We start from the raw sequence: 15,343 nt of genomic DNA on the forward strand, positions 1-15,343 counted from the left end.
TACTTTACGAATTGAGCCAACTGCGTCCTATCAAATTACGGCGAAATTAGCTAGTAGAGATACCATTGAGTGTGTTTCATTTCATACAAATTAAGGTAATTGATACTTTGATTTAAAATACAAAAGCCGATTGCAAAAAATTAACGCGATTTGTGAAACGCTTTAATAAACACATATGTAAAAACTGCTAATTAATTTCCTCGTAATTAGATATGATGTACATAATATCTCAATTGGTAATTGGCGCGAGTCTAGTGGATACGGGTTCGTATCCCGCTGGGGATTGTTTTTTTGCGAGGAGTTTTAAAATTGTCTGATAGTATTAGTCTTACAGAAAATCGAACAATCTCAGCTGATTGTCGTCATATATTTTTATATATTTATTTATCAATATAATAATATTTTGCATTGGTTTTTTGGTTATCTCTGACTTGAAACGTAACGCAAATACACTCACTACGATACTTGTGTATAAATGATTTTTACTGAACATCATTTTTGCTACACGTAAAATTCGCACAGTTGATTGTGTTAAATTGACAGGTAGTGATCTCCAGTACAATATATTGGTACGTCGCGAATCATCCCGAAATGTGATAATAAATACCTAATTTAAATAATTCAACATTTTCTTTCAATTCAATGAAAAGTGTGATTGTTAAATTTTGTTAATTTTATATAGATTACGTTTCAACCCAGTTATCACGAGTTATTAATAATTATAATATAATATAATAGAATCTTGTGAGTTTTTTTTATAAATTTAATGAATGAAAAATTGCTTCCGGACTGACATAATATGCTGTTATAAGAAAGTGTGTGTGTTTAATATCAATAAGATCTTTCTATATTTAAAAAAAAATATTTGAAAAAATAGAAATATATTTCTGTTTACATTACAACAGACCACGAGGCCCAATGATGGTAGTGTAGTAAAACAGTGGTGTAATTTATTAGTAATAGAAGTGAAACAATCACAAACATCCGGGCTTTGAGAAAATCACATAAATATACTGTGACCTCACCGGGTCGAACCCGGAGCCCTCAGATGAAAGGCCAGCGCCTTATGCACTTGTTTACTGGAAAATCATAAATAATATAATATGTAATGTTTTAATATTTTTTTATTACGCTTTAATTTTTTTATTTCATATCGATATATAGATTTACACGCTAATTAAAAAAACTATAGTCTATTCACTGTGATATTGAAAAATAATAATAATCAACCAGACACTATAAAAGAATAATTATTAGGAGTACGTCAGTGCATTTTATTTTTATTTGTACCTGACTAATGCAACAAGCATAAAGTAAACAAATAAATAAGTATTAAAAAATATATATATAAATATCTAATAAATTCAATAGTGCATGCGTCAATAAAATTAAAATAAAATATAATAAATAATTATACAGTATCATAAAACTAACGACTGCTGACTATATTCGAAATCATTGAAGTTGACCAAAAAATATAAACGAATAATAAATCAGAATATTTTTATTTGTCTCTAGATATTTTTCTTCGTATTCTAATTAATCAATCGACCATTTAGCGTAAAATTTACAATCCTTGCGAAAAATTTGGCAAGCATTATTAGAGATGCTGTTATTATTATATCAAGCGTGAATGTTTATTATTTTATTAAATATTCAACTAATTCTAACAAGTAATACTATAAGTACGAGTATTAAATTAAAAACCATTGTGCAATAATAAATTACCTATTTAATACGTACCAACTGTGCATTTTGTTTCCTTGGATATTATTACTAATTAATGAAGGCATAAATTTTCCCGGTATCTATTCTGGTTGTCACACCATTATTCATGACATATTATTGTCTTGATAATAGTATGACAACAAAAATAGCAATAGGTATATTGCAATATAATTTTTTTATTAACAAATTTTTTTTTAAACCATTAGGTATAAGTACTATTATACTCGTAGTTCTTTACCATAAATGCCTATTTAATCAATATAAATAATATTATACTTACAATTAATACACCCACAGTGGCCGCGCGGCTTAAGCGTTGGACTATAACGCCGTGGGTCCCAGGTTCGAATATTGGGTCTGGCAAGTACACATATTGTTTTTCAATTTGTGTGAGTCAGGGTATGGACCTTATAGGTTGAGCAAGTGGCTGACATCCATTTATCGTAAGAAACAAAACCTGTTAATACAAACCTCTACTCTGTGGAGGCCCATATGATCCTATTAGGATCGGACATGGTCCAAAAAAAAATAGTTAAAACATAAGAGATACATACTTAGATAGGGATTTCAATTCCGGTATTTAAAAACCGGTAACCCAGTATTTCTCCCAGGTTTTAAAAATCAGATAATACCGATACATTCGGTATTGAAAGTGGAAACAAAATGTATTAATTAACGTAAAAGATTGAACATCGGGTTACGCGATGTCTGGTTTACTTATATTGCCCTTCAACGCTCTTAGAGACCAGCAATGACACGTGCTATAGTATACAGCCAAGTCATATAAATATATTGCTATATAATTCTGTTTGTTTTTCCAAATATTTCATGAATAGGTACCGGTATTAATATTTTCATTCGGTATTGCAATCCCTACTTACACAGTGATAAAACATTGTTTGATTTTACTTCTCTCTAACCGTTAAAAAGTATCATAAAGTTTATAAAAGAAAATATTAAAAATTATGAACGCACCGTTTTCTTTAATAGCTGTAAATTAGAAGTGTGTGCAAAAAAGAGACTACAATCAAAATGAAGGTTATTATACTATTACTAGTGTGTGCTTCAGTATATGTGAACGGCTTTAAAGTATTAGGCTTATTTCCACACCATGGTAAAAGCCATCACGATGTATTCGAGCCCCTGCTTTTGGATCTTGCAGACAAGGGCCATCAAGTGACAATAGTTTCCCACTTTGCCCCTTCGAGACAACCTGAAGGATGGCGACAGATTCCAATGGGAAACTATGCCCACATGCACAGAGAAATCGTCGACTTAAACATATTCGAGACAAAATTATACGGTTTGGAGAGATACTCGTATGTTCGTGACTTTTTTATGATGGCAAACATGGCTAAAGGCATGTGTGAAACAATTACAACTTTGCCAGAAATAAAAGACATGATAAACGAAAAAGCAAAATTTGATGTTATTCTCGTTGAACAGTTTACAAGTGACTGTGCACTTGGAATTGCCCATATTTTAAATGCACCTGTAATTGCATTGCAGTCTCACGCAATGATGCCATGGACAGCTAATCGTTTCGGCCAACCAGACAATCCTTCATACATCCCATGCATTTTCCTGCATGTAGGGAGTCGTCTATCATTTATTCAGCGTGTAGAAAATACTTTCTTTGAATACGCTTTTCAACTACTTTACAAATACGATGTGTTGGGTCCAGAACGGGAGATTTTGCAAAGGAATCTTAATAGGACGATTCCTTCACTGGAAGAAATCGCAAAGAATACTAGCCTTTTGCTCGCTAATACACATTATACTGTAAATGGAGTGCGACCGCTTGTCCCAGGAATTGTTGAAGTTGGAGGAATCCATGTTAAGCAGACGATGAAACAACTCGACCCGGTATTTACAACATATTTAAATAAACACAATTTTGAAAAACCTCAAAAACATAAATATTATTAGAAAAAATAGAGTGGCACTCAAAGTCACATACGAATTATTTATTATATTTACTTTTAAACTGATGTACCTACTTCGAATTCTACATAATTTCACAAATGTGTTTTTTCTATATGTAATATTCTTAAAAACATACAAATAATACAAAAAGGTTTTATATAAACTTGTTTTAGAGCGTGTTCAGAAAAAAATTCTTCGACATCTTTATTATGTATATTATAATTATTTTCCCTTTGACAGTAAAGTTTCTCAAACTAGTACTTTCCGACTAACTTTCTTCAAGGCATACTTGCCTTTCATTATCTCGAAGCTCGTAGGGCACTTCTGCTCTTAAAGAATTTTTCCCTGCTCTCACGTGGTATAGTTTCCAATCCCGATATTCTTTTTATGCACCCGTCAATTACGTGCGTGGTCGCAGCCATGACCTATGTTGGATGAAAGCTGTTTTCTCATGTCAGGCTCACCAGGCACCAATAGCGACGGCTGTGCTGCTGGTCAATGCACTCCCTAGAGATATAGACATGTTTAGCGATGCATCATGTATTCTGTTTTTAAAATTATATTTTATTGTTTAATTTGTATTGTTTTGAATTGTTGTTTTTTTATATTATTTCTTTTCTATAAAATTATTTTTTGTTTATTTTGTTTATTAATTTACCTAGTTTTTTCTCTAGTTGCTTTACTTGTACTTTTTATTCTAAATGTCATGTTGTGCACGTCTTGAATTAATAATTTGTTATGTGCTAATACATAAAATTAGCACTCCCTCTATCACACATGTTCTAATAAATAAATTCGTGTTGTAAGTGCAACGTAAGTAATTCTCACATTAAATTCAAAAGTATATAGTAATTACGTAGGTACCTACATTATTTATTATTATATTATATATGTAGGTACCGAGGGAAGTGGCCTTACTTGTGCTTGCCCTGTGCCTCAACGCTGGGGCGAGACAGGATGAAGTAGTAGTATTAGGTGCTTAATAATAATATTACTTATATTTTGTTTGTATTCTTTCGTATTATTTTCCAAGCTAATAAACAAGTGACGTCTGTAGGCAAAATGCCGCCCCCTACCATTGTTAAATATCATGCTTTATTTAAATTAAATAGTTCGACTCTATAATTAGAAGTGAATTTTGTCTGTCTACCTCTCGAAGAGGTGATGTTTACGATACATTTTGTTTAACAATTTCCTTAATCTAATGTTGTGAATCCAAAAGCACATTGAAATAACTCCTTGACAATTTTGTAGGTAGATACCTACCCATCGACATTATTTTAATACATAAGTATACCTGAAAAAAATTAAAGAAAAATGAATTGTCTTTTATTGCCATGCTGACGGCAACGTAAACAGCGCTGCCAAATGTGTCCATTTGGAATCAAGCAAAAGCATTCCAATTAAACGCACTGATTACAATTAGATACATTTGGAATCAAGTAAGACCTGCGCTGACACAGCGCCATCTGCGATGCATGTATCTTGGCCCTAACTAAACCGTCATACGCAGTATGAACAGAAAACTCGTAGTATGTCCCTTTCGTTAAATACATTGTTTTTTATGATGTAACAGCTCTTCATTTCTTTTCCAGGAGCTTGAGAAGTTCATCAATGGATCAAAGCATGGAGTCGTAGTCTTCAGCATGGGCTCAATGATAAAGGCAGCCACGTTTCCTGCAGAGAAGCGTAACGCATTTCTTAACACTTTTGCAGATCTGAAGCAAAATGTTATTTGGAAATGGGAAGGCGAGCCAATTCCTGATCTTCCAAAAAACGTACGCATTCAAAAATGGCTGCCACAACTTGAAGTTTTACGTAAGTATTTTTGCCTCAAATGATCTGTTAATTGGGAGAGAAATCTACTTTTTTACTTTCTAAATAATTTCATATAGGATTTGTCCACTGCTTCTTTCACTACCTAACAAAACTATCGAGATGCTTCAGATAGTATATTTACACATACAAACGTCATGACATCATAGTTAAACATGTCACCATTTAATGCTAAAATATAGAACTTTTCGTTTCCAATCGAATTCAACAAAAATAAGATTTGATATCAAGAATATAATAATTCTCGTTTGAACCAATGTATTTTTGTATCGAATAACTTTATTTAATTTGCCTCTAATACCAATATTAATTTTCGGTATAAATAAACTGAATTGCCTCTCTCAAAATCTTCTAAGTATTTCTATAAATTGTTTGTGAAAACATAATTATTCTATCTTACTTACGAACAGCTGATTCATCCATCGACGGTGTGTTGCTATGTCAGCGAACCATAATTATCGCCGTAAAGTTTATACAAGATTTTTATTTTTATTCTCGGATCATAGAAAATTTATTGAATCAAATTCTAGAAAATAAAACAATTAATTACCAACGTGTGGGATGCCATAGTAATCGGTTTTTTTTTTATTCAATAAATTTATTTTATTTTCTACAATACCTACATTAAAATAGAATAGAGTATGAATCAAAGAGAATATTAACATAATATTCATCCTGCACTGCATATTTACAAGAATGTGATACCTTCCATTTATTTTTAGACCTATGTATAATATTATTATTAATAATAATTGGAATCTTCACACCTAGCAGCTTTTCATTCTAAAATAACGGTTCAAAATCGGTCAAGAGAGCTTTTTTATAGCTTTCCTTTCCATTTTGTTCCATACATAAATAACCGACGTGTTTTCCTTTGTTATGGAACGGCGGGATCAACTTCATGTAAACACGTATTTATATTTTAACTGGGTTTATTATAATCTAATATATTATGACAACTTGGTAGTAATTAGGGATTCCAATCCCGGGATCCCGAACTATTTTCGATACCTATGAATCCCGGGATTGGTAAACATAATCCCAAAACTTTCGGGAATCATTTTTTATGGAAAATAAAATAAAAACTAAAATATAACAGAAAAAATACTTTTAATAACACATAACTACATTAGAAATAAGTTTGATTTATTACCCATGTGTTGCCAATTCATTTTATACAAATGAGAAACATTTGAAAAAAACAATGCTTCGCTTGTTAAGTGATTCCACCATGTACGTTTTACGACAGTTTCATATTTGGCTGACTAATTAGATTTATGAAGCGGAAAGGCCATAAGTACACCATGATTTACTTTACTATTTTTATCTCGCTAACCCATTCATTAAGTCTTTACTATCAGAAACAGCAATCTCAGACTAAACACAATATTGATTTTACGAAATATAATTACAATAATCACAATATTATTTACTCCATTAAACCTATGTATTTCGAAGATTGAACGTACACAATATTCACAATAAATGTCTTAAATATGTAGTATAAATTTAATTATACTAGATTCATTTTTACCGATTTTATTAATGTTTTTTGTATATATAAAAATTTAATATTAACTATCAAAAAATGCCAATCGTCAAATTGTAATCCCGAAATCCCGGGATCGAAAATTAGGCTCGGGATTGGATTCCCTAGTAGTAATACATATCTAATGGATTATGTGTTGGACAATAATTTGTTAATAATCTGATTGAATGCGGTCGATACTTCCTTAGTTAGGGTTGAATTACTGATTCAGATTATTCAGAAGGCTACGATGATTTTATATAAAACAAATCGTCTCAATATATTTTAAGCATAGCATTCTCATACGTTAGGTTGATTGGAAAAGCAGATATAAAACATACAGTAAGAAAGAAGGCATGAAACAATGAGGCCATGAAGCAAACCTTATCAAATGCATTACCAGATGTTTGTTATGCGTTCGCTTTTCAATACTTGGCAAAATAATAATAGAGGCACACAACTACGGGCCTATAACATCCTTCTTCCCAAAATACTTCACTCCTTACTCCAGTCTCAGTTCTTTCTGGCTCTAATATTATTTTCTCCGGATCGGTAGAAATAATCTATGGTTTTTAAAATAAAATAAATCTAACGCAAATCGCGATCAAATAAAGAGAATTCTGAAGTCCTCTTAAGTCTAAAATATAAAATGAATCATAAAAAGACTAGAGTCTTAAAATACGTCCTTATTCATTGACAATCCCATGATGTATCATACGATTGACGTATTTATTTTGTTATCACGCTGAATTTTTGTGTGGTTTTAAGAATCTTAGATACTGCAGATTCAAATAGGTACTTGTTCATAATATTATATCTTATCATAATACCGAACTGGTTTTTATTAACTTTATTTTGTATTATTTTTACATAGCCATGTAGGTACTTACTGTTCCTATATGGCACATCGGCCTAAACTGTAATTCCATTGCATCTGTGATTTTAACGGAAAAGAAAATAATTTTTAAATAAATAGAAAATATACCTACCATTCAAAGAATATGAAGAGACGGAATTAATATATTATTGATAAAAATAATACTTGCCTACTGTGATGATTTGTCATAGAGATCCAGGTAACACAGAATTGATGGAAACTGAAATACCTAACGGGTGTGGAGTAACAGGCAACCGATCTCGAATGTGGAAGAATTTGGTATAAACTTAAACACGTGTCAAGAATACGCCATTTCAAGCATGTTCTTCGTTCTGACAACTGCTCTCGGTTTATGCACTGACGCTCATTCAATATCGGTGTATTTGAAGGTTGCAACAACCACTATTTCACGTCTATAATGTGTGTTTCATCTTCGTAGGACACTCACACATTCAAAACTCTGCCTATCTGAATTATGTTAATTATTAATCTGTTCTGTGTAGAGATCCATCTTAATTTAACTATCTTATCTTAGCCCTTTCCTAACATAACATATTTTTTACTGAATAAATTTTTATAAATATAAGGTAGGTATACATATTAATAAGTATATAAAATATGCCCTATCTTAAAATTTGTATGTAGCAAAAATATTAACCGCCAATATCCAAAAGGTCTGCAATGTCGGGACAAAAATAATCTAATTATAATTAATATCCTCCAAATAGAATGGTAGGATTTATATTTATTTTGTATTTAATATGTACCTACTTTGATTGTGTTAATCATATTATTCATAATTCATAAGATTTGTAAGATACTTGTCGATACAGTATGGCCCTGAAGCAACCGTTGCAATCAAGATATCAAATTCCTATGGAATCAAATATTCTATATCAAATTTAATAATAACGTTAAAAATTCGTCCAATAATATCGAGAATTTATTTATAACGAGTAATGACAAACGGTATTCGATTACTCGAGAGTATCAGGTAACATGCAAAATTCTGCTTACCCAGTAGATAGGTAGGTACGTTTTTTAAACGAACAAAAAACGATTTTTTGCAAGCAAGTCGCGTTTTTTTTACCGTAGAACGTTTGGCTATTCTAGTTACGTTTGGTGTGGTACCGTACGTTTTGAAATATAGTTTTTACGTCCTTCTTTGGTTGAACAGTTTCTAAATTGTTAAGCCAAAAATGTGTAAGTATTGCTGTCACTGAAAAAATATGTTAACTGTAGATTTGCTAACAGAGTTATTAATGGCGTGATGAATATATTATTAACCGAAGACTTATGGTAAAAGCATGTTAACTTCTTTTTTAACATATTATGCATGACGTAATAAGTATTGATCGATTTGGTTTTCATGGAAGACTGCAGTTAACATGTTCAATACCTAATAGTTTCAAATGTTGTGGCTATTAGTTAGTTTACTGGAAAGTGCATAATTATTATGGAATTAAGCCTAGAACATACCATAACTCATTTTCGACAAAAACGTTAGTTAACATGTTCTTGCCTTGTGGTATTCAATTATTATCAACTTTACTAAAGACCATATTATTTTCACTAACTAATCTTCTTGCTGTCATACTATTGAGACGCTAACTATAATATTAATGTAATAATATTGTATTCTAACTATACAATATAATTCCATAAATAACTAATTTTCGATAAAATAGACCATAACATGCCAATCTTAATCTATCGTAAGTCAACATTTTAGTAAACATTTAAACTACTAAATATATAAATTCTTGGAGTATAATTACAGTGAAAATCCGTCCGTTTTTAAGAGGACAGAAACCAATTTCTGAAAATGGATGGTGTCGTAATTATAGTTGGGTTTCGGTATTTTCCCGACGGGAATTCTCGAGATTATTTCGAGATTTTCCATCCCGAATCTCGAGAATTTTAATTATTATATTATATTATATTATTATATTATATTTTAATATCAATTGAAAAAACTACTTTCTATATGAAAAAAGTGAACAGAAAACACAAAACTTTCAAGAACTGATAGGGGCATTTAACACAATTAAGCCAACGTCGACTCAAAATGAGCGCAATTTTTGCAACAGCAGGGAATTTTGTGTCTCAAAAGCGTACGCGATTGTCAGACGAAGCGATTGACAGTGTTTTTTGAAATTCTATTTTAATAAGTAATATTTTGAATTATTTTTGTTTTCCTACTTTTCCTGTTTTCTTTGTCTTCTTACATAAATAAAAAAAATCATAATTTTTTGGAAATTGTCTCTTTTACACTGATTTTAGGATTTTTACAGGTTTTTTTTAAATTTCCCGATTTCTCGGGAATTCTCGAGAATTCAAAATTTCATCATTTCGGGAAATCCCGAATCTCGAGATTGAGATTTTCTCGGGAAATACCCAACACTAGTCGTAATATGTATTTGTTATTGTGGCATTTGTTCAAGTATCTTTTTCACACGAAAACGTAGATAGTTTTGGGCACAGTGTTCCGTGACTTTGAGTAACATTTTTTTGGCAAGTAGGTATACCTAAATAATACCCACAACGTCCTAAAACCTAATATAATATCTCTTATTTCCACTGAGGAATTAATATGGTCACAGTAAGTACATACCTACCTATAAGCGATGTTAGTAAAATGACAACGACTTTATGACGAATCGGTTAAAAAATAATATACCTATCTACTTATTACCTATCATTAGATTTTTAACAACACTTTATTATTATATTATTATAAATGATATTATAATATGGGTATATCTTGTTTTGATAAAATAAAAGAAATTTATATATTTTAATATTCAAGCTGATTTTATTTAAAGTGTTTTCTCTTTAACTATTGATTGTAGGTATATAGATAAGTATTTGATTTTATCAATTCATAAAAAAAATATTTTTTTAAATAAATATGAGTTATAAGTATTTTATTTGCATAGATAATCATTCGCTTGATTGTCTAATCAGCGTATTACATGATGTTACAATATACAATAAAGTTATCTCATTATCTGGACCACTCGAGTTCGTTGCTTGGGCCAATAACACTTATCTAACTTTTTACATCAGCTGTTTTGTGTACGGTCAAGGTGACTTTATTTTAGCAATCGGTAAAACAGTAAACTTGCGATGGCATAGTAGGTACCTACACTAATTGTTTTGCTTTCAACGAAGCAACAATTCCGAAAATATAATAAAATAAAAAATAAAAAAAATATCATAAATTAAATTTGATGTTTCGTAATTCCGTCACTAGATGTCTCTACTAGCGCTACGCTCCCTTAATAGCGTTATTATTTCATAAGGAATAAAAATTAGTATGTATAAATTATTTAATAAGACCTATATTTGTGTTCTTTTCAGATCATCCAAACACAGTAGCATTCGTATCCCACGCTGGTCTCTTGGGACTCACAGAAGCAATCCATGCAGGCTTACCCTGCCTCTTCATTCCAGTATTTGGAGACCAGTACGTGAACGCGGCCACCGCAGAGGAAGCTGGCATGGGAGTGAAGCTAGAATACAGAGACATCACCGAGGACAGAGTTAGGGAAGGAATGAAAAGAGTTCTATCACCAGAGTAAGTACCTATAATAATGAAAACCACTGTTTTGATAAATAAAGGGCACCTGGGCCTGAGAATGATAATATTATATTGATATAATCTTTAAATAATTAAATAAATAACACTATTTTGTTGCTTCGTAAGTAGGTACTTACTCTTTTTCTGTGTTTCCTTTTCTTTTTCTTTTTAACATTTTCACAGGCCATGAGTTTCGAAGACAGTAGTGTTGCAGTCGTGGAACAATCATAGAATCACCAAAGCTTGAGAAGTTTACAGAAATGTATTGTAACCTCACTGGGAATTGAACTCAGGGACCCCAGAGTCTTCCGCATTGGACTACGAGGCTGTCATGTTCTATCAGCATGACTATGTAATGATATTGATGGGTTATTGCACAGATATTGGAACTGTATGTGGAAGGTACTTCTGGAAATGGGAGTTCCATCACACCTTACCTGTCTTATCAAAAACTTATATAACAATAGCCACACAAAGGTAAGAGTAAATAGTGCGTTTTCTGAGAGTTTCCGAACCGAGAAGGGAGTTCGTCAGGGATGTGTTTTATCTCCCCAGTTAACTATTCAATATATATGGAGAGCATATAATGCGAAGAGCCATAGATCATCGGCAAGGCGGAATAACAATTAGTGGCCAGAAAATAAACAACTTAAGATTCGCAGATGATACCACACTAATCGCTGCTGATGAAAGAGAACTCACAGAGCTGCTACACCGGGTAGAGGAAGAGAGTTGCAAATACGGCCTCCTTATTATTGCCACAAAAATGATGCTTGTGCAAACATTAGTGTTCTCGATATTTCTATATGGAGTCGAGTCGTGGACCCTGAAGGCAAGAGAACGGAAGGCAATTGATGCCTTTGAGATGTGGTATTGGCGCCGAATGCTTCGCATTTCTTGGACGGGGCACAGGACGAACCAGTCAATCATCCAGAGACTGAAGATAAAGGAACGGCTCTCGATGATATGTCTGATAAGAATTCTGCAGTTTTTTGGACATATTGTCAGGCGCGAACCGGACAACCTGGAGAGTCTGGTAAATTTGGGTAGCCTCCAGGGAAGGCGAAGCAGAGGAAGAGCGTCTGTGCGATGGAGCGACCAAGTGAAAGAGCTGACTGGGGGCACCATCCATTCTGCCCTGAGAGAAGCGGAAGATCGCGAAGGATGGAAAGTCTTGGTCGCTCAAAGGATGGCGAAATTTAAATGTGGTCACGATCCTCAGCCATGAGTGCACGACCAAAAAGAGATTATGGATATGATGGATTTGAAAGATTCAGATCAAACACTAAATTAACTTTATTTGAATGAATCAATATCTTCTCAAATACCCTATTTAAAAATATAATACGAGGGTGGGTCAATAATTCCTTAGAAAAAAGCATTAAAACAGTTTTTATTTTTGTATTTTTTTTTTATTTCTCAACATAATCTCCTTGGAGCTCAATACACTTGGTTAGACGTTTCTCAATTTTTTTTAAACCGTCAGAAAAATAAGTTTTCGGAAGGTCCTCAAAATAAGCATTTGTCCGATCGATGACTTCTTCATTTGAAAAAAAACGTTGTCCACTTAGCCATTTTTTTAAGTTTGGGAAAAGGAAAAAGTCACTGGGGGCTAAATCTGGCGAATACGGTGGGTGGTCGACCAATTCGAACTTCAATTCTTCAATTTTAGCCATTGATCGTAAACATGTGTGAACACGGGCATTGTCCTGATGAAAGAGGATTTTTTTCCTGTTTAAATGAGGCCGTTTTTCTTCAATTTTATTTTTTAGCTGGTCCAATAAAGATGCATAATAATCCCCTGTTATTGTTTTTCCTTTTTCCAAATAGTCAACGAAAATAATTCCACGTGCATCCCAAAATACAGTAGCCATAACCTTACCAGCTGATTTTACGGTTTTCGCCTTCTTTGAACATGGTTCGCCTTTCGCAATCCACTGCTTTGACTGTTCTTTCGTCTCGGGAGTATAGTGGTGTATCCATATTTCATCTACAGTCACAAAGCGACGAAAAAATTCATCCGGATTGCGTTGCATGAGCGACAACAGGGCTTTAGAGGCCACCACCCTATTGCGTTTATTGTCGACTGTGAGCAAACGCGGCACCCATCTTGCAGAAATTTTTTTCATGCCCAATTTGTCATGTAAAATAGAAATGACGCTACCTTTTGAGATCCCTGTAACCTCAATTATCTCACTCAACTTTAATCTTCGGTCACTTAACACCATATCGTGGATTTTATTGATCATTTCTGGTGTAGTCACCTCTACAGGACGTCCTGAGCGTGGTTCATCCTTTGTTGATGTACGAACACGTTTAAATTCATTTAACCAGTTATAAATAGTTGCAATTGAAGGAGCAGATATGCCGTGAACTAAATCCAACTCATTTTTTATTTCCTTTGCTGTTAACCCGTTTATATTAAAATGTTTAATAACAGCTCTAAACTCAATTTTCTCCATTTTCCATTTTTCCATTTTCCACAAGCAAATTTTTTTTTTAATGTACGAGAAACACACAACAACCCGACCAATCTGATTGAAACTTCGCAGCATACTGAATCGGTAGTGCCGCTGCATGAAAACAAACCGCTTACAGTACTAGTCGCGCCACCTGTCGGCTTTTCTAAGGACTTATTGACCCACCCTCGTATTTTACAAAACGTATAATGCAGACAGATAATTTCAGTAAATACTAGACAAACATTATCAGTGTGTTGTTAGATTTCAAATTCAGCCAAATCCACATTTTGGATTTATTGAGTTATTCGTCAGTTGCTGTAGAACTACTATTTTCTAACATTTCTTCATTTTCGAAATAGCCAAAAGTTCGCCATTTTTTTTTCAGCCACTTCCACTGAATCATGTACATTTAGGCCAAGCACTGACCACTATTATAAAAAGATGGCTGATATTTCTATGCAAATTACATAATATTATAATATGGAATTTATTAAGATTACATGAATGTTATATTATTTAGAATGCTATAATCAATCATATTTTGACAGTGTGCACTGTACACGATACACGAAGTAACGAAAAAGCTGTTTTTCTATGGTTCATCCATTTTGGACTTGGCTGAATTTGTAATTATCATCTACATCTGTGCACTAACCTATTGATACTAACTTCATAATAATAATTTGAATGAATGTTACTATAATTAATTATTGTTTACTTTTGTTACAGAATGCGAATAACTGCTAAAAGTGTATCTGATGCATGGAAAGACAGAAGATCTCCTCTAGAAGTTGCAGTTGAAAAAGTCGAATATATCGCCCGTCACGGAGGAAAACTACTTCGGAGTACAGCCACCGATTTGCCGCTCTATCAGTTACTTCTTCTGGATGTTTGGCTATTTTTCGCCGCCATTTTGGGCTTTATTTTATTTATTATGAAGAGACTTTTACAATTTGTTTTTAATTTCTGTGTACCGGATTCCAATAAGAAAAAAACTGTATCAACGAATAGCAATAAATATAAAACTCAGTGATTTTATTAAATAATTTATTTTGTATGTCCTGTTTAATAAAAATAATATTTAGGTACTGATTTTTTTTTATTTTAAGTATGGATCTGTAAAGATTCAATCAGGCTGTGAATAATAATATTATATACTTCAAATTGGCAGGATGAAGCTACTTAAAACACAATTCATCATTTTGCCAACGGCGTTGCCAGGCGTCTAGCAGTACATATTATATTCATTCCAATTTGTAACCCACACACCTTTAGAAACCCTGTGAGAATAATAATATTTTTGACAACTAAATTACTATTGACAGAAATTTTATTGTTATCATTCTCAATAATAATAAATAATTAAATATTGCTACTGCTCTCTATTGAAGTTTACTAAAAGC

At 32.5% G+C, this 15,343-nt stretch overlaps 1 protein-coding gene across 10 annotated transcripts; it reads left to right on the forward strand.

Annotated features, from left to right (window-relative positions):
• Positions 1-484: 484 nt before the first annotated feature.
• On the forward strand, positions 485-15,029 carry LOC147078332 (UDP-glycosyltransferase UGT5-like). 10 transcript variants are annotated; one of them, XM_085960534.1, is made up of 5 exons: positions 485-569; positions 2,614-3,594; positions 5,250-5,472; positions 11,259-11,475; positions 14,670-15,027. In XM_085960534.1, the coding sequence occupies exons 2-5, from the start codon at positions 2,761-2,763 to the stop codon at positions 14,971-14,973; spliced, it is 1,578 nt and encodes a 525-aa protein (XP_085816660.1). In that variant the 5' UTR covers positions 485-569; positions 2,614-2,760; the 3' UTR covers positions 14,974-15,027. The 10 variants fall into 10 exon arrangements, with proteins under 10 accessions (XP_085816660.1, XP_085816659.1, XP_085816657.1 ...); XM_085960533.1 differs by having other exon boundaries at positions 488-543; positions 2,565-3,594; positions 14,670-15,029; XM_085960531.1 differs by having other exon boundaries at positions 504-569; positions 2,565-3,594.
• Positions 15,030-15,343: the final 314 nt, after the last annotated feature.

The sequence above is a fragment of the Rhyacophila brunnea genome, unplaced genomic scaffold (genome assembly GCF_057557595.1).
Source record: "Rhyacophila brunnea isolate RB1 unplaced genomic scaffold, BYU_Rbru_1.0 scaffold_11, whole genome shotgun sequence".
NCBI lineage: Eukaryota > Metazoa > Arthropoda > Insecta > Trichoptera > Rhyacophilidae > Rhyacophila > Rhyacophila brunnea.